This window comes from Schistocerca piceifrons, chromosome 11 (genome assembly GCF_021461385.2).
Source record: "Schistocerca piceifrons isolate TAMUIC-IGC-003096 chromosome 11, iqSchPice1.1, whole genome shotgun sequence".
Classification (NCBI taxonomy): domain Eukaryota; kingdom Metazoa; phylum Arthropoda; class Insecta; order Orthoptera; family Acrididae; genus Schistocerca; species Schistocerca piceifrons.
Window position 1 is genome coordinate 145,399,480 of NC_060148.1, and position 27,027 is coordinate 145,426,506.

The 27,027-nt window shown below is 38.2% G+C and overlaps 1 protein-coding gene across 1 annotated transcript in view; it reads right to left on the reverse strand.

Annotated features, from left to right (window-relative positions):
• The window catches only part of LOC124720440 (zinc finger protein 70-like), a 125,209-nt gene that overhangs the window by 76,160 nt on the left and 22,022 nt on the right, over positions 1 to 27,027 (reverse strand). The window contains exon 5 of the mRNA XM_047245793.1: positions 1,739 to 1,801. Coding sequence (XP_047101749.1) covers positions 1,739 to 1,801 — 63 coding nt within the window. The remainder of the gene's footprint in view (positions 1 to 1,738; positions 1,802 to 27,027) is intronic.

Genomic DNA, 27,027 nt, shown 5'->3' on the forward strand with positions numbered 1-27,027 from the left:
CCACTGCAGAACGGTCGTCCAGGGCTGAACACTCGTCTCAACTGCCTCCTCCGCCCTGGGCGCAGCACACAGCGCCTCCTCCCTGTGGGCGCACTCGCAGAGGCTCCACAACACCCTCTAGGAAAGCACGGAAACTCCAAACAGGAGTAAACCAAGGGAGAAACAGGAACTGTGGTAAATGACACGGTTCACATACCCACCAAGGTATAAGAAGACAAAGAGCTGAATGTGGCCTCCAAACAACACTGCACTTGCCATTTCTCATCTATACAAATCATTCCCCAAGCTTAAAGCAGAAATAAGTTGAAAAGAAAACATAGGATTAAATGAGGATTGAAGCACAGACCTTTGGATTTGTAGTGTGACACCTTCGAACAATGTGACATGTCTATTCATCATCAATTTTTTATGTATGCAGGGCTTGGCCAGAAATGAAAGTTACAGAAGTAGGAGTTGCAGATCGCCAAGAGCTTAGAAAAAATAGTATTTTTGGCATAGGCTGAGCAAGGCATTAGCCATTTATGTTAGTTTGGTTTCCAGGCATTGGTTGGCACTTTGAAAAGAGTACGGAATGGTAATCTGAAAGTCATGGGGTCAAGATCCTATGCGGAAATTTATTTCTTTTTGTTTTTAATTTTATGCCAAGCTCTATATCTCCCACAAATTTTGACAAACTTGATGATGATGAGTAAAAGCTAAGGGTACAGTGGGAGCACACACATAGTCAGAAGTTGGGTTCAGTTGTTCCAGAAAGCAAAAATTTAAATTTCACCTAAAGATCTTAAGTGTAATAAGACTGCCCATTTATCTGTGATCTGTCATGTACATAATATAAGAATATGCCACATGCAGTTGAATGTGTGTTTCTCTATAAATAATTAATGGAAAATCTCATATAAGATGTGAAACAAATACTAACAAAGAGATAGAGGGGCTGGCCAGTACTTACCTCAGCTCAGTACAGCCGATAGATACACATAAAACAGAACTGAAAATTTACATTCCTAGCTTTCGGAACTTTGTTCCTTCATCAGGGAGGAGAGAGGGGAAAAAAGGTGCCATTTGGCTTCTCCCACCCAACACCAGTCCCTCTGAACTGCGGAGATGGGAACTTGCACTCCAACACATCCTTTCATCCCGCCATCCCCCTGGACTGAACCTACGTTAAACAACCTCACTCCCATTCACTCTTCAGTCTTCTCCTCTTTCCCTTTCCTCTTTAGCCATTCACGCATCTTTTCATCCTACATAGTTGTGTTTATCTTTATACTATATACCTCTTTACTTCTGTATGCATCCTCTTTGGTTTGAAGCTGGCACAGTACTTACAGTAGAATATCTTTGGCTTCCCTCTGACAACCATGCGTCCATCCTTGCTACCCTCCCTGTTTACCTTTCCCTGTTGCTTCATAACCTGGGTTGTGAGTAACTGAATCCACTTTCCCTTCTTCCCTTTTTTCCCCTCTCTCCTCCCTGATGAAGGAACAAAGTTCCGAAAGCTAGGAATGTAAATTTTCAGTTCTGTTTTATGTGTATCTATCGGCTGTACTGAGCTGAGGTAAGTACTGGCCAGCCCCTCTATCTCTTTGTTAGTATTTGTTTCTCTATAAATACTACTACTTCCCTTTCACAAATTCCAAGATCCACTATGTGCAATCAGCCTAAAACTAGACCAGAGATAGTTATATTTCTGAGAACATAAATATTTACTAGACCTTAATGTATACAAGCAACTTACCTCCTCTTTCTTAACTCTGATAGGATCATATTCAGTACTGATGAACTCTTCATATACTTCAATCTGTAACAAACAAAGAACATACAAGCTGAGTATCATTGCTCATGTGGTATATGCACACACTAAATTCATGAAGCGAGGAAACTTTTAGATAGAGTATAAAATATGACTCAAGAGTAAAGATTTTTGTCAATGTAAAAAAATTTGTTTTTTCATTTATTCATTCATTTACTCACTCACATACAACATTTTGTAAAGCCCTACATGAAGGTAAGTTTTGAGAGGTGAGAAAAATGGCAAGATACACACTAACAACATGAACAGGCCAGGACAGGTGATATCTGTAAAGTACACTAACAACCTAATATCACTTGTGCTAGTCCACACACATTGATAACAATAGATATTACTTTTACATTACCTGATTTGTATATGCATATTATGTATGTAAAAATATTCCACCCAGCATGTAAGAAATGTGAGACACGTGAAATACTCTAACAATTCAGGAAGAATGTAATAATTCCAATTCCCAAGAAGGCAGGTGTTGACAGATGGGAATATTACTGAACTGTAAGTTTAATAATTTGTGACTGCAAAATACTAACATGAATTATTTACACAAGAGTGGAGTAACTTGTAGAAGTCAACTAAGAGTTCATTTTGGGTTCTGAAAAAATGTAGGAGCATGTGAAGAAATGATGAACTAACAACTGATCTCAGTAGATAACTGAAGAAAGACAAGCGTCTTTTTACAGTATTTGTAAATTTAGAGTAAGCTTTTGACACTATAGACTGGGAAACTTTGAAGGTGGACTTATCTACATTGAGTGTAGAAAGTTGACTGCTGTTATAAGAGTTGAAGGACATGAACCCAAGGCAGTAGTTGAGAAGGGAATGTGACTGAGTTGTACCCTATCCTCCCATTTTTTCAGTCTGAACACCGGACAGGTAGTAAAAGAAACCAAGGAAAAAGTTAGAACAGAATTAATGTTCAAGAAGAAGAAATAAAACCCAGTGTTTACTGATAAAATTGTAATTCTGTCAGACAGAAAAAGGCTGGAAAGAATAATTGCACAGAAATGATGGAGTCTTCAAAAGGGCTTATAAGATGTACATAAATATCCACAAAAGGACAACAGGGATGATGGAATGAATTGAAATTAAATAACGTGATGCTGAGAGAACCAGATTAGGAGTAGCAGATGATCTTCGCTATTTGAAGAAAAAATGCCTGATGATGGCCAAAGTAGAGAGGATGCAACATGAAGACAAGCAATAGAATAAACATATCTCCACAAAGAAGTTAACATCAAACATATATTTAAGTTAGGAAAACTTTTTTGAAGGTGTCTGTCTGAAGTGTTCTCATACAGATGTCAAATGTGAATGATAAACACTTCACAAATGAATAGAGGCATTTGAAACATGATACATGATGCTACACAAGAAGGCTGATGGAAGGTGCTAAATCAATCTGGGTACCAACTGACTACAAGAAGCTATCATTTTGTAGGATACATCACAAGGAATTAAGAAACTGTCAACTGGGTAATGGTGAGAAGTTTGGGGGGTGGTTTAGAAACTGTTGAGAAAGGAGGCTTACTACAGTAATCAGATTCAAATGGACATGGCTAGCAGTAGTAAGTAAGTAAGTGTCATGTGACTAGGGTGTCCCATCAGGTGGACCGTTCGCCGGGTGCAAGTCTTTCGATTTGAGCCACTTCGGCGACTTGTGTGTCGATGGGCATGAAACAATGATCATTAGGACAACACAGCTTCCAGTCCCTGAGCAGAGAATATCTCCAACCCAGCCGGGAATTGAACCAGGGCCCTTAGGATTGACATTCTGTCATGTTGACCACTGAGCTACCAGGGGTGAACGCTAGCAGTAGTTATCCTAATATTTTGTTTCTGAATGAAGCACTGCTTATAAATCAAGGGCAAATCCATTTCTGCATCATGCAAACTGGTCAGTTGAAAATCCACACTGACAGAGAGAAAAGGATAAACAACTTTGCTCTGTCAACATGTGGTATATGCTTTGGAGGGACTGCATCGTTTGTCCTTGTTTTATTGATGGAGTTTCTACAGTTTGTAACATATACCGCTGCCGTTTTAGAGTCCACTACATACAAAGCAATCCACATAATACCACCATGACAAATCTTCTATCCACGCAGCACAGATGACTACAGATCTTCATGTCACAACACTTTGAGACCATTCGACTGATTGCTTGTAAAAAATGAAATGGCCTGCCCACTCACCATCCATAACACCTTTGGTCTTTTATTGGTTTAGAATATTAAAACAGGCAACTTACAATGCAAAATCAATGTATCCTGTGGTCATGAAGCACCATGCAACACATTTTGTACACTAGAACAGAGATTAGTGGGACCTCTTCACCTGACAGTGGGACAGAGGCGGAGCGCAATTGCTGCTAAGATAAACATTGTTGGATTCACTAGACAGTCTTTCATGACTACCTGACTTGTCTGTCTGTGCTAGATTAAGGGTTAACCTGTTACCTGTGAACCAATTTCATGCTTCTTCTGTTATCCTCCAGAAATGTGTAGTATTATTATGAGTCTTGACCCTTTTTCAGAACATTTATTATAAGCAAATGTCACTGAAGTGTTTTCTATCAATACATTGAAGTCTTATCAGATTTATGTTACATTGTTCAACACCCACAAATTCCCTCCATAGCGAACTGTCTGTTTATCAAACATTTAATCTTCACTGTAGTGCAGTGCTGTAGAGGAAGAAGAGAACATGAGCTGGTCAATATAGGCAATTGGGATGGGATCGTATTCAAAAAGTATCTACCCTTCTCCACCTCCAAACACACAACCCACTACACATTATATTGCTTAGAAGTGGTTTGCAGCACTGTCACCATGTATTACTATCTGATCAAGTTCCACATGTTCCACCATAATACACTTTGTCAGACTCTCTTTAGGATATCGGAGAAAAAAGTAAACAATACTGTTTTTTTTAAGTCTTCAGCAACTAGAAGCATTAAAAATTACTTAAACAAGGTAGAAAATTCGTCACATTGTTGGCTATAGCTTAGGGAAAACTGCACTTTGCCATATTTACTCATTGTGAATATCTCTATTGTGGACTGTCTCATCCTGCATACAGGCGAAACAAGCATCAAGAGTTAAGCATAATTAACATAACTGGAGCCAAATATTTGGGTAAATTACAGAATGAGTGGCTAAAAAGGAACATTTTTAAAATCTTCCCTGATGTCTACTGCTAAGCTGTAACAGACTTTGAACCAGACTCCCAAACTCATTAACTGTAGACAGGTATGCTTAGTCCATATGGAAATTACTTTTAATTCCAGTACTGTGATTTTGACTCACATTTCAGACTACTTTCATCATTATTACTAACAACAAATAGACATAGTATCCAAGGCCCTGGCAAAATCACAATATTAAGAGGATAAGTCTTAACTTTTAGTTCTAGTAGACATTACATACTGATATAACATATTCTGTCCACTGTAGAGAAGTCTTTATGGAAGACTAACAGCTGTTATTCAATATTATGTTACCAATAACCTTCTGAAGAAAAGGGGAAAAAAATGAGAACATGGGAAGGGGGATACGGATCTATGGTCACAGCTCACTTGCATACATCCACTTTTATAAATGTGTTTTACCACAGCATATTGCACTCTTTCAGCAAATACACCTCAACTCACTGGCCAACTGCAAAGATAACCAAAGGAGGTGGGGTACTATAAAGTTGATACTATATTTCAGTATTTTGGCTAAAATAACATCATAAATCACAAATGTTACTTCTTTTTGATGATCTGAAGATTCTGTAATCCCTTCTATAGTTTATAAGACAAAACTAAAGTCTAATGGAGGAATGGGCAATACCTGTATAAGTGTATTGCATCTCCTTTCAACAATTCATTTCTTACCCCCTTTGTTTACAGCTAACGTTTGGCTTATAAATTCAATGAATTGTTCCAATGACTTGAATTTAATTTCATCCGTTTCACTGCTACACTCCTCAGGGAGTTCATCATCATTTGTTTTACAGAGTTAAAAAAATTTCCTTCGAATAATGCCCAAACTTCCTGTCTTGTTCTTGTAATTTTGAGGCATAGTGCATAGTTTTGTCTTTCTCACAATTCTGTAATTCTACTTGAAGTGCACATAGTTTTGATTAGAGTTAGTCCTCTGAATTATGTACAGCTCTAAAGCTCACTCTTCCTGAAAAGACACTTTGATCTCTGTTGTTAACCATCCTCTCTAATGGGAGGGAAACATATGTTGCACGTACACCAGGGGTGGTACTGATGATCACCACCATTCCAACCTCAGATTTTCCTCAAATAGGTTATTCTTTATTTAGAGGCTATAAACTGTAAACACAGATAGAATAGAATTCTGAAATGAATGTCATGACACAGGGAGGTGTAACTCTTCCAGGTACCAGGAGTCTCACTTTCCTCATTTGCACACAGAAGCCATTTTGTTCCATGGGTCTGTAGGGGCTATTTTATTATGTAGACATTGTTTCTCATTTGGGACTTTGTAATAGGCGCAGTCTTGAATAAGTAACTGGAAGGTAATTTCAGGTTCACTGCATAGACCACAAAATCAGCAGTAAAAAAAGAAATGATTGCTTTCAACACTTTGATGGCACATTTCTTGTGTGTTTTTTGTTTCTGTTCCTCACTGCACATTTTCATTTTATAATGGTGGAAATTTTACAGCTAGTAACACATGAACACATGACTATGGCTGTTGGACCTGCAGCAGATTCCATTATTGCTTGTAGTACAATTTTCAGAGTTTAACTTCTGGGGAATTGGCTAACAACATATTTCATTCCAGAATGAGATTTTCACTCTGCAGTGGAGTGTGCGCTGATATGAAACTTCCTGGCAGATTAAAACTGTGTGCCCGACCGAGACTCGAACTCGGGACCTTTGCCATTCGCGGGCAAGTGCTCTACCATCTGAGCTACCGAAGCACGACTCACGCCCGGTACTCACAGCTTTACTTCTGCCAGTATCTCGTCTCCTACCTTCCAAACTTTACGGAAGCTCTCCTACGAAACTTGCAGAACTAGCACTCCTGAAAGAAAGGATACAGCGGAGACATGGCTTAGCCACAGCCTGGGGGATGTTTCCAGAATGAGATTTTCACTCCGCTGCAGAGTGAAAATCTCATTCTGGAAACATCCCCCAGGCTGAGGCTAAGCCATGTCTCCGCTGTATCCTTTCTTTCAGGATTGCTAGTTCTGCAAGTTTCGCAGGAGAGCTTCTGTGAAGTTTGGAAGGTAGGAGACGAGATACTGCCAGAAGTAAAGCTGTGAGTACCAGGCGTGAGTCGTGCTTCGGTAGCTCAGATGGTAGAGCACTTGCCCGCGAAAGGCAAAGGTCCCGAGTTCGAGTCACGGTCGGGCACACAGTTTTAATCTGCCAGGAAGTTTCAACATATTTCATTGTTTTGCACTCAGCACTACTCCATCTGAAGTGATGGAGTGCAAAAAGCTGGGCCCATTTCATAAAATCTGAAAGAATTGATTAAAAGGAAGAAAGAAATATGCACCAAAATGAAAGTTAGCGAAGCCCCCTTACAACTTATAACTACTCATGAGAGAGAACATACCATTACCTATGAAGATCTATTCAGTTGGGCTCCTGAATTGCAAACGAGATGAACAATGGTTATTTCTGAATATTCAAGGTGGTTAAGCAGAATCAAGTAGTCATAAAATTACATAGTTTACATTTTATGGCTGTTTCAAGGTGGTGTCTTTATTAGGATATACTATCGGGAAATTCAAAGCTAATGAGAAGACAAAGCTTATTGTTATCTAAGCAACTGCAGCATATACCACTGATTAATCAAAGGTTCAAGTGAGAACTGTGTGCAGACCATAACTCACTACTTCAAAGTAAAACAGGCGTTTTCTAATCTCCAATGCTATGACACATTTGTACACAAATAATACAAGTCTTGTGTCGGTCTTCAGGAGCCTCAGGGAAATTAGGACCAAAAGTTGAAAAAGAAAGATAACATGCAAAGATCTTGTAATTGACAATGTAGGAAAAGACATGCTACTTACTGTCAAGAAGAAACGTTATGTTGCAGACAGGCACAATTAAAAGAACTCACATAAATCTTTCAGTCACAGTCTTCACCAGTAAAAGACACAAACCATTCATACACACAAGCAAGCACACTTCATCCACACATGACAGCTAACTCCAGCATCTAAGGCCAGAATGCAACTATCACACGGTATGCAAGCAGCAGTCTGGAGGGGGTGCGGAAAGGGGAAGGGGTAGCAGTGTAGGAGTGGGGAGAGAGGCTGATGCTGTCTGGGAGTGTTTAGGGACTAATCTTGTAATTAATGTATCAAAGTACGGAGAAATATGAAACGCCAGGTTACAACATTTTGTTCAAAACTTCTTGCTGTCTGGAGAAAATAATTAACTGCTTTTGTTGGACTACTGGCCTGTACATATCAGCTATGTGTTTCAGGAAGATGACAAAATGACTTGATATTATGTGAATTCCCTAGGAATAATTAATGTGATTCAATCCTTGACAAAAAAAAAATTTCTCAACAGTGGTAAGTAGTTTTCAGAAAATTGTTGGACAATCTGAGACAGCTAGATCTCCATCATTTCACATTTATCAGCAGGAAATTACCTTTCAACTTTAGTTATTTGTGTTGTAAGTTTTCAGATTTGATCAAATATGTATAGTAAACAAAACAATATGCAGAACAGAGACCATCTCAATTTTATCTAAATAAAACTAGCAGTTACTGAGAAGTGCTTACTGCAGTAACTTCCATTTTTGTTAAGTGTGCCTAGTGCAAGGAAAATGTTTCTTTCTGTTACTCTGTGAACATTTCTTATTTTTGTGAAAACTATAAGGCATTATTTCATTGTGAGTAAAATGTGCGAATTTCAGAATTCATTACTATAACTGTTCTATATGGATTATTTTAAATTATGTATGTGTATGTACTATTCCAGTTTAAAACAAAGAATTCCTAATTGAAGTGATGGAAGACATGTAATGTAAAGTCAAAATGTGCCACAAATTTCATTCTCTGTTAGTCATCTTTGCAATAATACATATAAAACAGTTTAGGTGTATGTCGAATTTGGTAAAACTTAAGTGCTTGTAATTTCCATGTCTGTGTGTAGCCCTCAATTGTAACACTATTCTCTCTTGTCACAATTACTTCTGCTCATTCACTGTTCCACACACTGGTCAAAAGTGCCATTAATAGTGGATCAACATGTGACAAAAAATATTAACTTCCAGCATTTTTCAAAAATATTTAAAATTTTGTCCTAGCAGCTAAAATTTTCATGGTTCATTTCTCCTGAAAAATTTCCACATGGGTTCTGAAATGTCAAAGTGGATCATTCCCTTGTGAGTTGTTTCATTTCCATGTAAAAGTCTATCAATGGACCATCTGCTTTTGTTTCATACAAGAGAGAATATTGATACCAAAGCATTTTAGTTTATCAAGAATAATTTTGTTCTCCACACAAACAAAAACCTTAGCAACCCAAAAGGATGATCCAAGTAGATAGTTTTTTTTGTTTTGCTCTATTGAGACTTCATATGAGAGGTTGTAAATGATTTTCTCTGGGTAACATCACTTACTAACAGCCAATTCTGTAACTAATATGATATGTATCCAGAATTAGCCATACTGTATATAGGTTGGGATTATTGCATCACCCTATGTATAGATGCAATATGAGGACAAGAAAAAGCTGTTTTATTTTCAGCCAAATTTGGCTCTATTTTTGACAATGTTTGTATTATTGTATGCCAAGTTTTTGTGTCTTTTTGTTCAAATTTGATTTTAGTTTCTGATGGGTTATTTTTAAGTGCTTCGTGTTGTTTATTTCTGTTTTCTTTCATTGTTTTATTATCTTTGTTACAGATGATAACTCTGAATTACAATATGTCTGTTGACATCAGATTTATTTACATTACTGGAGAAAGAAAACATTTTTTTAAATCTTAAATTTAATATATTAGAAATAAAATCTCTCTCCAACCATACACTTTAAAGTTTTTTAAATGAATACATTGACACAACTTTAGAATTCTCTCCTTTAGCATTACACCATCAACCCAACATTTTGCAGCAGCATGAAAGCAGCTGTCCAGAATCTTTATTTGAACTCAACAGACAAACTGCCTTCAGTCCATCATCATATGTTTCACAATATCTGCATTTCTTGTTGGCACAGAAATTTTTTACTATTAAATTATGAAGGGATGTGATTCATTAGCTTGGATCTGTGGCTAAGAGTTGCTCACCAAGTTTGAAGGTGAAACACTGTGATTCAGTATGTGCTTCACTTCTGCCTGAATTATTTGTCACTTCTAATTTTTCAGAAGCTTATTTTCAAAATGTCAAATTATCAAAAATTTGTTTACCCATATTTATAAAGAATCATTCAAACTCATTTCACTTGGAATACAGGAAAACACATTTCCTGATATTTACACACAAGTTGTACAAAACTGACTTGCTATGGAGAGATCACAAATGCAATTCAACTGCCCTGCACATCTGAATATTATGCTGGTGTAAATATGAATATAACCAAATATAGTAAATGGTTCAAATGGCTCTGAGCACTATGGGACTCAACTGCTGAGGTCATTAGTCCCCTAGAACTTAGAACTAGTTAAACCTAACTAACCTAAGGACATCACACACATCCATGCCCGAGGCAGGATTAGAACCTGCGACCGTAGCGGTCTCGCGGTTCCAGACTGCAGCGCCTAGAACCGCACGGCCACTTCGGCCGGCCCAAATATAGTACTTGATTTTCACAAACCCATAAATCAACATCATGCTTCTGCCAACCAGTCACAACACAGGGCATAAATCATACAAACATGACTGACATTACACAACTTGGTGAATGATGTTTGTGATGAGTAGCCCAATCTGTTGCATAGCCCAATGTCTAGGTTGTGTTGAAAGGTGGTAATTTGGTTGTGAGTTGGCAAACCCAATAAATGTGATTCCATAAAAGCTATCATCCTCCTCAGTAGCACGACTTAAAAACCATCAATTTATCTTATATGCTGATAATGATACTTGCATACCATCATATACTCTGTCTTGCAAGTGGTTTATAGACGCAAAACTACCAATGTCATATTGATACACATGTCTGCAAAGCTGAAATGCTGTATTTGATAGTTTTCATATTTATAATTGTGTACAAAGAAAATATGGAGTTTACTTGATGCACCACATTAACGATCTCTCATACATGCATTACTTTTTATTCCATTTGTTGTCCCAGTATCCCTACATGTAACATCTGTGATTAAAACTGCTATCAAACTGGAGTTCATTGGAAGCATCATGTTTTCATTTTACAATACATCTAGAGCTGTAGTTCTTTACACATGACATGAACTGTCATTGAAGCATTGCACACGAATCTCAGCTCACAAAAAGTTAAAAACCCAATGTTAACATTCAACCACTACTGTCTTCACATTTATGACAGTGTTTCATAAAACTGGGACAAGACTAAATTTCATTAATTACATAAAAAGTGCCATTTGTGTTATGTGGCTAAAAACTGTCAATTTCCCATTGCTTTTTGTGCTACTGTGTACACAAAACTGTCCTTTCCCTGTTATCTATGATACACAAAAATTATTGTCTTCCTTTAACTATATACAACGGATGTTCAATAAGTAATGCAGCACAATTTTTTCATGGGAAATTATGATTGAAAAAATGAGGGTTTTGCTATGGGGCATTATAAACATCATCCAATATAGTTTAATGATGTTCTGATACGTGGCAGTGCTATATGTAGCCTTCAAAAAGGCATTTGTTATTACAGAGGTGGGTTCCTAGCAGAGAGCTGTCACCGAGTTTCCTTTGGTGGAAAACCAGAGCAGGTGCCTGCAGGATGTCTTCAGAGATACAAGAAAGAAGAAAAGCACAGTGAGCTGCTGGGAAAGGCATCTGTCATCATTATAAAAAGGTAGCACAACCCTCATAAAATCGAAGAAAAAACTTCACCGTGTTCGTTGCCAGAAAAATGCAAATGAACTTCACTTTCTTCACGACAAGGCAAGGCCTCACAAAAATCTGTGCACCTGAGAGAAGCTCACAAAACTTCATTGGACTGTTCTTCCTCACCCGCACTACAACCTGGATCTTGCACATTAAAACATTCATCTGTTTGTCCAAATGAAGGATGTACTCCATTGGAAGCTGCACACAAATGACAGAAAGATCATTGATGTAGCAGCATGTTGTCTCTGATGACAACCAGTAGAGTGCTACCATGTGGGCATACAGGTCCTCCCAGTATGGTGGTGTAAGGTCATTGCGCTGAATGGAAATTATGTTTAAAAATAAGATTTTGTAGGAAAAAAGTGGGGAATAATATGGTGTATTGACATCCTCAATAAAATCAACTTGCTTTTAGAAAAAAGTGTTCCATTACTTAACTTACTTTCATACACAACTGGACATACTTCAGCACAATACATGGTAAGTCATCAACTGAACAGGCCCCAATAGACACTAACAATGTAAACATATCGGAAGGCCAATTATTTGAACTGAAAGCTACAGTTAATTGCATAGTGGCACCAACTGGCAACTCAGGCACAAATATATGATTAAAAATATTTGCAGTATAAAACAGAATGAGGTAAAGCTCTCTAAAAAAGAAAAGAGTAAAAAATTATTTAACTATTGATATGTAAGTAACATGGAAAAGTAGGATACATAATGCCTCTCTGTAGTTGCCATCTGCAATGTACAGTTATCTGCCAGAACAAATAACAATTAGATCAAACCACTACTCGCCAAGTGTGAACCAGCAGTAACAGGAACCCCCAAGAAACTAAAGGCAAGAACAGGGAGAAGGCATCAAAACAGACCAGAAAATATTTGGAAAAATGCTTTATTATGGAAAGAGCATTTTCATTTAAAAACTCTTCTATGAATTTTTTCAAATTTGTAAAAATCACAAGCTCACAAAGCGAACCCAAATGGCATCCTTTAGGAATATAGTGACATAATAAGATGTTGATCTGTGTGTCATACTTTATGTGAACAATTCTTTTTTTATATGTGAACCAATAGCTGTTTTATAACTATCTGTGTTACAAAGTTCTCTAAAACTGACATCAACATAAATGTCTCTCTAACTAATATAGTATATTAGCATCTCATTTGTTATTAACTATTCATTCTTGAAGCCCTATTTTATGTCAAAGCTTATTATAATTATTGAAGCCCATTCCCATTTGAGTCTTGGAGGAAGAAAGGGCAATACTTTGAGACACTTTTACTGTAAGACCACACATTTCTTTATTTGTATTTTGCATTTGTCATCTATAGTGCTCCTTGTAGGGTTTCCAAGGGTATGGGATTTTGTTTCATATGGTATTGATCTCTTCATCACTCATTACAGAGAGATAGTGATCAAACTCTTTTGTCATTAATCCATGACATGGAATCCAGTTTTATCATTATAGATTCCTACTTAAAACATTTGTGTAATAGCTCCTGTGCCTGTACTTCTGTCACATTCAAAGCAGCTATCAATAGGTATTACTTTTGTAACCCAATGTAACAGCATAACATCTCAAAAAGTTATTTGTTTTTATGCACAACTGAACATATAATATACAAAAATTTATATTTTAAACCAATTAACTACAACTAAGTATTCTAAACACTGATCTAAAATTTTTATTTCGTGTCCTTCAATTTGACATACAGATGGAGCAGATGGGGTAGTGTGGGTCATGCAGCACAGCAGTGCAAGAAGCTATTGGGGCAGTGCGCACTCCATTTGTATAGGCACAACTGCTCACCTGGGTGTCTACTTGTTGGCAGCTATAGGTCGGATCAGCCAGTTATTTAGCTGACATCATTAACACACACCTGACTTGCACATTGCGCCATCCTCAGGGATCTGCGTGCTAGTTGTTTTCCATCATAGGGGCTGGCCATGTTTGTACTTTCCTTTGTGCCAGTCCCTACGCTGGTGTTCCAACTCCCTGCTCCTCTGCTGCCCTCAATTGAGAGCCAGTTTCAAAGACTGTACAGAAATGTGGGGCAAGCACCTGCTTCAGTCCATGCTGCACTGTTGAGTAAGGTGTATCATTAACCTAGCTGATATGGCTGCCTTGCTATTGTCCAGCAGTGTGAGGTTCTACAAAATAGTGCAAAATTTGAAACCCTCTACCAAGCTCAAGAAACTTACCTTTGCAAAACACCTCAATGTCTCTCACTCAAGTGTCCCAAATGTGCTACCTCATATACGGACTCACTATACACAAATGTGATCATCTAACATGTGATCTCGAGGTGCAAACTAGTGCACTGGCCTTGTCAGATCCTCCTTTAGATGAAGTTGACCTGGTTGCTGAATCACATGTACCTTGGTAGCAGCAATGGATGTGCTTTCCAACAACTGACAGGGGGAGAAATTAGATTTGCACAGTAAGCAGATCCCTGGTGCCCTGTGCAGCTGACCAGCCAACCTTGCCTTCTGTCAAGTAACTGTGCAATGACACCAATGACAACGTGTGGTGATATCACAACACTACCTGCCTTTCCCTGCAGGAATCTCAGTGGGTACAAATATGTCAAAAAGTTGTGATCCCCATTCATGATGTTGGTCGGAGATTCAGCGCTGTTCTTCCTCCGCATCCTTTTCTGCTCAAAGAGAAAGTTGGCAGTCTTAACATGAGTGTCATTTGGTGCATATTAGACAGGCTTGCTTATTCACAGGCTCCATGTGTAAGGTATGCTGAAAAGGAGGCCATTCGGCATCTGTTTATGACAGTAGTCATGCTGCAGGATGGTCTTCAAGAGTCCCAGAGTTTCCGCAGGACTTGGAGGCTGTTTACAATGCCCTACAAGCATTGACTGAGTGTATTCCATTGACACTGGTGGTGGATGGGCAAGTGATTGAGTTTTAGGCAGATACATGGGAAACAGTCAGCCTAATTAACTTACAGGGGAAAATAGCGTAGTCAGCTGTCTGATGCAGTGAAAGCTTAGCAGGGTGAAAATGAGGGGATGCCTATTTAGCCTTAGGTGCCAACACACTATAGTTTCTGAAAAAATTCAATGAAAGTTTCATTGTGACAGTATCAGTTCTCTTGTGTAATGTATATCTAGGTGAGTTGGAAACAAACTGCCCCTAATACAGTTTTGTATTTTAGCACCATGTGTTCAAATCCAGTCTCCTGTATTTTTACCCCTCTCTCTTTTGTTGTCATGGAAATATGTGAATTCAACATCTTTTCTACCATCATGATGTAATTATAGATAAAAGAAGAAAGCATTTCAAATACTTGTTGTATTGTTTATCATCAGATGTAGTATTAAAGAGAGATTTATCATCACAACTGACATGGATTAACACTTTCCAAAAAACTGTCACCAACAGTATTTGTTCCTCTTATTGTCAGAGGCAAATATGGTCCTTAAATCCACCAAGGCTTAAACCAATTAGTGGTAGAGAACATAATGTGTACGCAACACCCATAAAATCAGGACAGCTCACAAAAGAAACATATCATCAGTATTTGGAAAAAGTTTTGCAACTGTATGTAAAAATGGCGCCATTTCTCTACATTACTGAATCATACAGTGAGCAAAGTAGTCAATCATATGATTGGCTCTTTGTCGATGAAATCAGAATACTAACATTTTCATTAAAACATCTATCGGCCATAGTGTATGTCATTAAGTTAACCCTGGAGCATATCCTTTTACTGACGGGCGAAGAACAGCATTTGACAATTACATACGTAATCTCATCGCATTACACAGAGAAGGGAAATCCCAAGTAGAACTGATGCTATTACAATACACAGCTTCATCCATAATCAACTGCAGGCTCCAGCTTTCAAGAAAATGCTTTCACACACATAGTTTCCCGCAAAATTCTTGCCTGATTGTAACCTCCCCCTCCCTAATCGGCCTACTGGATTGTGATGTAATTGATCATGATCACACATGCCTAATGAAATTTTACAGTGAATAAGGCTATCATCATCAACAGAAAATAAAGCCGGTTAGTTGGAGGAAAGTGTACAACAGACATTTCTGAAGGAAGAATCTATTCTGCACTTAAGGAAAGAAACTGATGATAACTAGAACATAGATGGAGTACACTGCAATCGCTCACAAACAGCACAGAGGAAAAAGGGTACAACGTAATATTTACTACAAAAATCACTGATAACACAAAGTAAACACCGATTGACTAAAAAGGGGATAATTAAATGGTTACCAGCTCACTGCGGTAATGGATCTCCAGCATCTTGAGAAAAGTAATGGCAAAGAGATTTAAGCAATAATCACTGGTGTGGTAACAAGATTGTCATGCTTTTCCACTGTACAATTCATGAGAAAATACATGAATCAGAAAGCACCGAGTTTGCAGTTACTTATTCTGAAATACTAAATTTTGAAAGTAAAGTTAAATGAAATTACTGGTTAAATAGATGACTGGCTTAATTTAAACTTTTTACTTAAAAAAAATACTTTCAGAAACCTCAGTATAACATAATGCAAAATTTAGAAAAAGCAAGCAATTTACTTTTGAGTAGTGAAAGATTGAACTAACTTTACTTTACGCAAACGAGCAATTGGTTTTACTTTTAAAATAAAAACAATAAAATACATGCCAAGACAGATGAAGTTGCTCGCTAAGCTAAATACAGAATAAAAGAAATTGTGAAATCTTAATTTGTGCTGTATCTTAAGTTATTAGTTTTTCCAGTGAAATTTTAGTTTAAGTAGCCTCAGTCACGTAATACAAAAATGAACAGTTACTGAGGCAGAAAATTTAGACCAAAACTGGTCGTTAGAAAAAAACAAAAAACTGATAGTAAATAGTTAATCAATTTTCATATTCTTACGACACATTGTGATTGCATGGAAAGGAAACCAACCCTGCTTGGTAATAATGTCCCAGGACAATGACAACACGGGTGCCCTACAGGCTTCAGCTATTGCATGTTATTATTCAAGTTATTCATACTTAGTGAAAGAAATGTTGCTGGGCAATGTCAATGTAGGTTTATAATTTTTCACTTAACAGTCTTACAATGTTGTAGCTGTGTGGACACCTAAGAAAGTAGCCAACGATAATGCTACGCTGCCATTGTTGTTGTTGTTGTTGTTGCTGCTGCTGCTGCTCAATGAGAACCCCAAGTCATCTCCAGAGCCACGAATAATTAAACGACAGGCAACAGTTTGAATTGCAGCTTCTTCGCATGTCAACTCCCCTACTGTCCTCTCAAAAGGGTTTACAAATCAGGCGCATCTACATTGGCACGAGCATAGCTGCACACCGCGGCAGTGGGATCGCCCAACAAACACTTCTGCATTCTTTCATGACTCTTTCACAACTCAAGCTGCTCTGCTGCCTCACTGCTCACAACGTGACATTCTCCATATGCAAAGAAACAATGGCACAACTACTACCATTTCGTAATTGCTATTGACAAATTTCAATAATGTTCACTTGGCTATTACCCAGCAATTTCTTTATAATAACAATCAATTATATACAGTCAAAAATAAATACATTAGTACATCAATTACATATTAAATATAGTTTCTGGAATACAGCTTAGAGCTTCAAAATCAAAAGTACAGTGCAAGTTATCAACGGATATTAAACGGCGAAAATTTTGGATAGTGCAGATGGTATTTTACCTGCGTTTTCGGTGTTACAAGATCATGAGTTATTAGGGATTTTTCCTAATTACACTACTGGCCATTAAAATTTCTACACCAAGAAGAAATGCAGATGATAAACGGGTATTCATTGGACAAATATATTATACTAGAACTGACATGTGATTACATTTTCACACAATTTGGGTGCATAGATCCTGAGAAATCAGTACCCAGAACAACCATCTCTGGCCATAATAACAGCCTTGATACGCCTGGGCATTGTGTCAAACAGAGCTGGGATGGTGTGTACAGGTAAGGCTGCCCACGCAGCTTCAACACGATACCACAGTTCATCAAGAGTAGTGACTGGCATATTGTGATGAGCCAGTTGCTCGGCCACCATAGACCAGACATTTTCAATTGGTGAGAGATCTGGAGAATGTGCTGGCCAGGTCAGCAGTCAAACATTTTCTGTATCCAGAAAGGCCCGTACAGGACCTGCAACATGCAGTCGTGCATTATCCTGCTGAAATGTAAGGTTTCGCAGGGATCAAATGAAGGTTAGTGCCACGGGTCGTAACACATCTGAAATGTAACGTCCACTGTTCAAAGTGCCGTCAATGCGAACAAGAGGTGACCGAGACGTGTAACTAATAGCGCCCCATACCATCATGCCGGGTGATATGCCAGTATGGCGATGACTGATACATGCTTCCAATGTGCGTTCACCACGATGTCGCTAAACATGGATGCGACCGTCATGATGCTGTAAGCAGAACTTGGATTCATCCGAAAAATGACGTTTTGCCATTTGTGCACCCAGGTTCGTCGTTGAGCAGGCGCTCCCGTCTGTGATGCAGTGTGAAGGTCTCCGAGCTGATAGTCCGTGCTGCAGCAAACGTCGTCGAACTGTTCGTGCAGATGATTGTTGACTTGCAAACGTCCCCTTCTGTTGACTTAAGGATCGAGACGTGGCTGCATGATCCGTTACAGCCATGCGGATAAGATGCCTGTCATCTCGACTGCTAGTGATACGAGGCCGTTGGGATCCAGCACGGCATTCCGTATTACCCTCCTGGACCCACCGATTCCATGTTCTGATAAAAGTCATTGGTTCTCGACCAATGTGAGCAGCAATGTCACGATACGATGAACTGCAATCGCAATAGGCTGCAATCCGACCTTTCTCAAAGTCGGAAGGAAACGTGATGGCACGTATTTCTCCTCCTTACATGAGGTATCACAACAACATTTCACCAGGCAATGCCGGTCAACTGCTGTGTGTGTATGAGAAATCGGTTGGAAACTTTCCTCATGTCAGCACGTTGTAGGTGTCGCCACCGGCGCCAACCTTGTGTGAATGCTCTGAAAAGTTAATCATTCGCATATCACAGCATCTTCTTCCTGTCTGTTAAATTTTGCTTCTGTAGCACGTCAACTTCGTGATGTAGCCATTTTAAGCGTACATGACAGCATGTTGCTTGTAGTACTCAAAATTTTTATCCTTTGAAGATGTTTTGTGATAGATGCCACCCTGAGGAATGCAGTGGTTCTCGTCAATCATAATAGCTTCACAGCAAAAAGTGAAGTACTAGAATTTATGTATTTTTCATTTTTGAATACCATTAGTAATACAAGATGATGTAAGATTTGTGATGATACAATCTATTTCTTCTGTTCAAAATTCGCTGTATTTCATGATGTCATGGAACATACTGATGTCACACACTGGTGCAACAACGGAAGAGAGGAAAAGAAAAACATGTCTGGATCTCAATGAAGGGTGCAAAATTTTGCGAAAGGGCCTCCAATCTCTCAAAATTTAAGCTTTGGCTGGGTGCCAACTCTGTACCCAGGACACTATGCTTACTAGTTGAAAATGCTACTCCTTGACCATCGATTTGCACAAACACTTTGCATCTGGATTCACACTGTATGAGCCGACTGATGATGTAGTGTCAGAAGTTTAACCATCATTAACTCAGAAACAATTGAGTGTTGGGTTCTAAGCCAATACAGTCCGTTTATTTTCATGCTTCATACTTTTGTCTATCAGAAAGTGACCTAATGTGGGTTCACCTTATTAGAACATACTGTCTGATGGGCTGCTCTGTATTGCAGTGACTGCTACATCACATAGCATCTTACAGTAAACAATGTATCCCACAGTGGAGGGGGGGGAGCAATTCTCTTATCTCGGCACATACAAGAACGTGGACCGACAACTCACAGTTAGTGATAAATTCACTGTTGGGGCAAAATACTTTTGGGCTACATGTGTTTTTGGATTCCAGCTCAATGACAAAAGCAGTCCCTTTGGGCTCTTAACTGATATCATACGGCCATTTGTTTGTGAGTATGTTTTGTCAGGCTGAAAATTTCTAGGGCCCTGTCTCCCTTTAAGACATCAGGAATACTTACAGGGTGTATAGATGGACAAGAAAAAAAAATTCCTGATTTCCCGGTTATAAATACACTTTCTCCCAGGTGAAAATATACTTTTTTCCTGTTAAGTGACAGTATACTTTTCCTCAGAACTGTAAAACTTATCAATCCTTAGAATGGTTATTGTTTTATAAACTGGTGTAGAATTTCTTGCCCTTTAGAAAACGAAACTCAGTAAAAAAAAAAATGTTTTGGAAAGATCTTTGAGGTGCAGCCACATGTATGCTGCATATTTTCATATGCTCATTCTCATTAGTCATTTTACTCATTGCTGAGTGTCGTGATATTTCCTCATTCATTCTTATGTAGTTGAAACTACATGCCTCCATCCACTACGATCTTCAGCCCGTCTTTATATTATGTGAAGAGGCAGGCTGGAAATCATCTTCGCTTGATCCAGCCATCTGTTTGTTGCTCTCCCACGTAGTCTTCTGCCCTCAATTTTTCCCTGCACAATGGTCTTCTCCAAATGATCGATCCCCTTTCCTTCTCAAGATTTGCCCAAGGAACTGAAGGTATCATTAACTGGCACGACAAGATAACCTTCATGTGATTTTAAGTTCTTCTATTAGTGAAACATTTGTTCTTTTTCGTGTCCACAGTACACATAGCATCCTCCGCCAACACCACATCAGAAGGCATCAATGTGATTCTTACCACTACCTTTCACAGTCCAGGTCTTGCATCCATATAAGAATACAGGAAACACCAATGCTTCTACCAAGCACATCTTCGTTGTCTTGGATATTGCCCAATTTTGCCATATCTTAGTTAGTTTGACCATAGCAGCTGAGCCAAGAATGATTTGTCATCTTATCTTTTTATCACACTTTTCTGTGCAATTGATCTGAGAGCCTAGATATATATAATCACTATCTCCAGATTCCTTAAGCATCCTGTAAGTTGGTTTTGATTGCTGCCTTGTCAATTTATAGCCATTAGTTTAGTTTTTTCATGTTTATCTCTAGGCCAAGGTTTAGACTAATATTTCTCACTCTTGATAACAGATTACCAAGTTCTTTCTCACTTCCTGCTATGAGTGCAGTATCGTCTGCGAAGTGTAAGTTGTTGATTTTCCTGCCACCAATTGAAATCCCACCGTCCCAGCCATCCAGCAGCTGAGGTGACAGTATGCAACCTTGTCTGACACCATTTGTCACATCAAAAAATTCTGAGTATTCACCATCTACTTTTATGGTTATGGTATGGCTATAATAAAGACTTTTAGTAAGGATACCAGGTGTGTTGGAACCCCAGACTAATTGAGCACATGCCACAACTTGTCCCACATGACACAATTTAAGGCCTTTTTATAATCTAGTAAGCAGATGTAAGCAGGGACACACAACTCTCAACATTTTTCAAGACTGCCTCAAGTACCTTTACCCGACACAAAACCCGCTTGTTCTGTGGAAATCTGAGAATGCAGAAAATTTTTTAGACATTGATTTATTATATGCAGGATGACTTTACTAGCATGTGATATTAATGCTATGGTCCTATAGTTGGAGCAGTCCCTAACTGATCCTTTTCTGTGCAGAGGAACTAGGACAGATGTAGTCCAGTCTATAGGCCATTCACCGGTTTTCCACATCTTATTACATATGTAAGGCATGCATGGGGGGACTGATGACCTCAGATGTTAAGTCCCATAGTGCTCAGACCCTTTAGGGCATGCATGCCTTCCTCTCCCATCGCAGTCAGTATTTCTCTGGAAATACCATCTATATCTGGGGATTTGTTGTTTTTCAGATGCTTGACGGCATTTTCAATTTCACTGTACAGAATATTAGATTCCATACAAATGTTCTCTTCTCCGATGTTGTTTCCTTTGCAATACAATGTTTCACAGAGTTGTCTCCACCTATAATAGTGCTATTTATATCTCCTGCCATCCACGTGCATGGTTTGAACTCTCGGGTGATGCTGTTTATCTTCCTGTATAGGTCATGCGTTTCATTTAATTTTTGATGATGTTCCATGTCATCACAAATACTGGTGAGGTACTGTGTCTTGTCAATTTGGCAGCTGTGCTGTATTTTGCAGCAAAGTTCCTTGTACGCTTCTTCATCTTGAGCACTTTGTATGCCATGTGTGCTCTGTTCTTCGATGAGTAGTAGAGTGTTATTCGAAATCCAGGTATTCTTCACTTGAGGGTTCTTAGTAACCTGTTCAAGGAGAGATGAACTGATGATGTTTTTCATTTTGTTTCATATGTTGTGAGCTACTTCTTCCTTTGTTAATTTTTGGAGTTTGGGTCTTATTCTTTCTCGAAATTCTTTGAGACTATTTTTGTCAGTCAGATGAATCTGCCTTACTCTTTTATTTTTGGTCACTTTCAGTTTTATCTTCATTATCATATACAACATGAATTGGTCACTGCCACAGTCTGCTCCAGGATAGGTCTTGCAATCTAGGACCGAAGTACGCCAGCATTGTCTCACCAAAATGAAATCAATCTGATTTCTAACACGATTCCCTGGAGAAATCCATGTGCATTGACGCTGTGGGTGATGTTGAAAGAGAGTATGCCAGACAGATAAGTTGTTATTCATGCAAAATTCCAGTAGCCACTACCCATGTTCATTTCTCACTTCCAGGCCATGAAGTTCAACCACAAAGCTCATGTGTCCATCATCTACAGTCTCACCTATCTTTGCATTAAAGTCACCTTGGATTACTAATATTTCCTTTCTGTGTATCTTTCTGATAGTATTTTCTAGCAACTCATAGAATTCATCTATTACTATGTCTGATGAAGCTACCATGAGAGCATAAACATGAATGATTTTGATATTGCATGGAATAGTTTTCATTTTAATGGAGATAATTCTGTCGCAAGTGGGCTCACAGCATGAAAGCATTACAGAGGTTCTTAGGAATCACTAGAGCAACGCCATTTTTATTCATACCCTCACATCCGGAAAAATATACTGTATTCTTTGCTTGAGTCATGAAGTGGTCACATCCTCTCCAGTGTCTCGCTGAGTCCAAGTACATCTAGCACATTAAGATCCATTTCTCTCTCCACGATAGCAAGCATTCCTGTCTGTAAGAGACCTCGCACATTCCAGGTCGCTATCCATTTAACACTTTGCAAGGATGGTTCAGATTGATCTTTGTATTCCAAGGCTCCTCTCAACCCTGCCCCCCCTTCCCCCCCTCAGAGATCTGACTGGAGGACTTACTCCGGAATCTAATTTAGGATTGAGTAAATTCATGAGGTTGTCTTGGGAAAATAGCAGTGGTGGTTTCCCATTGCCTTCCATGGTTTAAATGAGACCACCCCTAACATCGAGTCAGACGCCTTTTGTATCCATTCCTCTGGAGTACAGACACTATAGGTTTGCCTCTTTCGCCATCGACACCATTCCGAAGCCATCCGTCGCAGATGCCATTGAGGTCTTCACCATTACCCTGGGAAGAGGCCCTATACAGGGTACCAGAAGAACCCTGGTTCTTTTTATGAGGTTGATACTCCTCCTGCTCCTCCTTCCTGGGAATGACAGATTAACAGAAAGAGCAATATTTACAAATAATATAATGCTGCATCACTGGATCGATATGTTATCTGAAAACTTCTATTTGTGTTCTGAGGAATTATGAGCTTAAAATGGTCATATGGGGTGAAGAAAAGTAAATTTGGCTGATTAACTGATAGATGCTAGACTGATGTGAATATTTTTGCTATCAGTTCCCTTTTTGGAACATTTGATGAGGATTTAATTTTCTGTTTGAATGAGTAGTACTCAGAGTTGAGTAGAGAGGTAGGGCAAGGATTTGGTACAACTTCTAGCCCCTTAATTTTGATTTGAATAGTAATTAAGTTATGTAATGGTGACACTATTCTTTTTTTCATTACGTGATGATTAGTAACTTTGTACTAGTGTGCATCTTGAATTTTTGCTATTTTTGCAAATGGAAAAAGAGACCAAATCTTTCAACTTTAACCAGTTTCAGACAGTTATGACTTATGAGTAATGTTTTGTAGTGTAATGTGCACTTGATTTTAAAATTTTTCTTGTCCATACCTTTCGTACTATAGTCAGATTTGTCAATAATTATTGTAATGTTATGAGAACAATGTATTTAATTTATGATGTGAGGACTATCATTTGCCATTAGTGTTAAACAACTTTTTTAGACTTAAGTTAGAAGTAAAAGTAAGTGTACTAAAGTAGGGTATTTTGTCTCATTTTTTCATGCACTGTGGTGGAGGAGAACCACGTCCAAGGGAACTGACAGCAGTGCATTTCCTGGCTAACGGCCACTTGGACCTGTTGAAGGCGTGGACACCTTGGAGAGAAAGTGTTTAAAAGGTCATTGAAAAAGTGAAAGTGCCTGTGAAAAAAACTGAGCACTGAGCAAGTGAACTGCAATGTGCAGTGTAATCTAATTTGTTTTCAACCCATGAGGATTTAATTTGTTTAGCAAGGCAGTGCTTGTACCAAGTGGTGTGTGTTGTAAAATGCTTACCCAAAAAGGACATCTCTTATGATGAAGATGCATAAATTTTGTTAAAAGTATAACTTGTAGATATTTTGTGATCTTTATGTAATTACTTTGTAAGGGAATTTTCGTATGGCCAGTTCACATACATATAAATTAGAAAAAAAAAAAAAATATGGACTGTACTCTTTGATAGAATTTCTTACGAAATATTTTTGTGTGTGTAGATTTTAAACCCAAGTTCTGGTGTCACTTGTTGTTAGTGAACTGCCCATTTAGCTATTAGCAATATCTATCTGGTCAATCCAATGAGGGGGTGACATGACGAAGCAAGTTGGGATAATTTTAATTCCCCCCCTTGCTTTGCCATCTTAAATTCATTTTTTTTAGTTTTAACTAATTACCATTAACAAACATGAATATTGTCTGCATTTTCATAAAAGAGAAAGATTGCCCCCTTAGTTTTAAGGGGACCACACCGTGGTTCAGGTAAAAAAAAATTGATTTTTGGTTTTCATCATATTTCGATAGATTAAGGCTTTATTTAAGTACTCTTTCAAAAGATTTAGCAGAAAAAATTTTTTTTTGAGCATTTAAAGAACATTTTCCTACCACCTGTATTTATGTGTCATGCCCACTTTTCTGCATGTATTATAGATCTTTATATCCCTCACACTGCATGTTAGGTTTTTTTTTTTTTTTTTTTTTTTTTTTTTTTTTTACTCCCAAGTGTGTTGGCTATCCTTGGAATGCAATGATTGGTACTCTTTTGTTTCTGCTGTTTGTAAACAACACACTTTCAAACACGCGGTCAGTTTTGTTCAAGTGTGATTGTGAGTAGTTGTTATACTTACATTTGCAGTGCTTGTTTACATGTGTTTTGTTGTGTTTATTGAACATGACGAAATGTAAAGGCATTTTCAAGAAACAACAATTTAGAGGAACCAAGTTTAGAAAGTTTTCTGTACAAGAGGTTATGTCACCTGGCAACGATGTTTCTAATTGTAATTATTCAACGAGTGCATCATCAAAGAAGCTCTCACCATTTCAACGAATTTACTGTTAAGTGACAAGGGGTGAAGTAACATCATTATAAATTTGAGATTATGATCAGATGTAATTTCTAAATTTGTACAATGTAGACAGTGTGGTGAATTACGTGTGAAAATTTATGAGTGTGCCAGTGGGAGAAAAAACCTAGCAATTGCTTTGGATTTAATTTGCACAAAATGCTCAGCTGTGATTTCATTTATGAGTTCTTCAAAACCAGATGCAAGTGGCCCTTATGCAATCAATACTAGATTAGTTTATGCCTTATGACCCATTGGCAAGGGGATGGCTGCAGGGAGAACATTTTGTTCAGTGATGAACTTATATCAACTACCAAATAAATTTGAAAAAATGACTGCAATATTAGAGAAAGCTGTATGTGAGGTCAGTGAGAAAAGCATGAAACTGGTTGCTAGGGAAGCAGTGGAAGAAAATTATGGATGTTTAGATATTGCAGTTGCATTTGATGGAGGTTGGCAGAAAAGAGGACATACTGCTCTGAATGGAGTAGTGATTGCCACGAGTGTAGACACCAGTAAATTGTTAGATGGGGAGATAATGTCTAAATATTGCAAATAATGTATAGTAGTCAATGAACATAAAGAACACAGCTGTGTGGCTAATTTTAGAGGAACAAGTGGTGGTATGGAAGTTCATGGAGCACAACAAATATTTCATCGCTCCATAGAAACAATAGGTGTACGGTACACCAAATATTTGGGCGATGGTGACAGTAAGGCATACAAAAATGTGGTGAACTCTAATCCATATGGAGATGCCATTATTAGCAAAACAGAATGTGTAGGCCATGTTCAGAATGCTTGGGAACAAGGCTGAGAAAACTAACTGTTGATATGAGAGGAAAAAAAATTAGAAGATGGAAAATTGTTGACCGGACAGGGTCGGTTAACTAAAACTGAAATAGAAAACTTGCAGGTATACTACGGGCAGGCAATTAGGAGAAATAAAGAAAATCTGGAAGCAATGAAGAGAGATGTTTGGGCCATATTCTTCCATAAGTTCTCTACTGATAATAAGCTATGTAATGGATTGTGTCCATCAGGAGAAAGTTCATGGTGCAAATACAATAGGGCTCAGGCAACTGGAGAATCTTATTTTCACCAGCATTCTCTTCCTGCTGCTGTTGTTACAGCAATTAAACCTATTTTTTGAGACTTGGCTCATCCTGACCTTCTAAGGAAATGTCTGCATGGACAAACACAGAACCCAAATGAAAGTTTCAACAGCATAATTTGGAACCTCCTTCCTAAAACTGTATTTGTAGGCATACCTACAATGAAACTAGGAAGTTCATGATGCTGTTACTACATTAAATTGTGGTAATATTGGAAAGTGTTGGGTACTGAAAAAGCTGGGAGTTAATCATGGTGAAAATATGATAACTGAGCTGCAACACTGCGATAAAATGAGGATAGCCGATGCAGACAGGTCTGCATCTAATATGGCCAAGACAGCAAGACAAACATCCACGAAGGTGAAAAAAGAAGCTGGAAGACCTGCTGGAGGCAGAGCAGGACAGTTTTAATTAACTGTAAGTAACAAATATCGAAAAAATTTTCTTTAAAGTCAATTTCCTGCAAACTGAA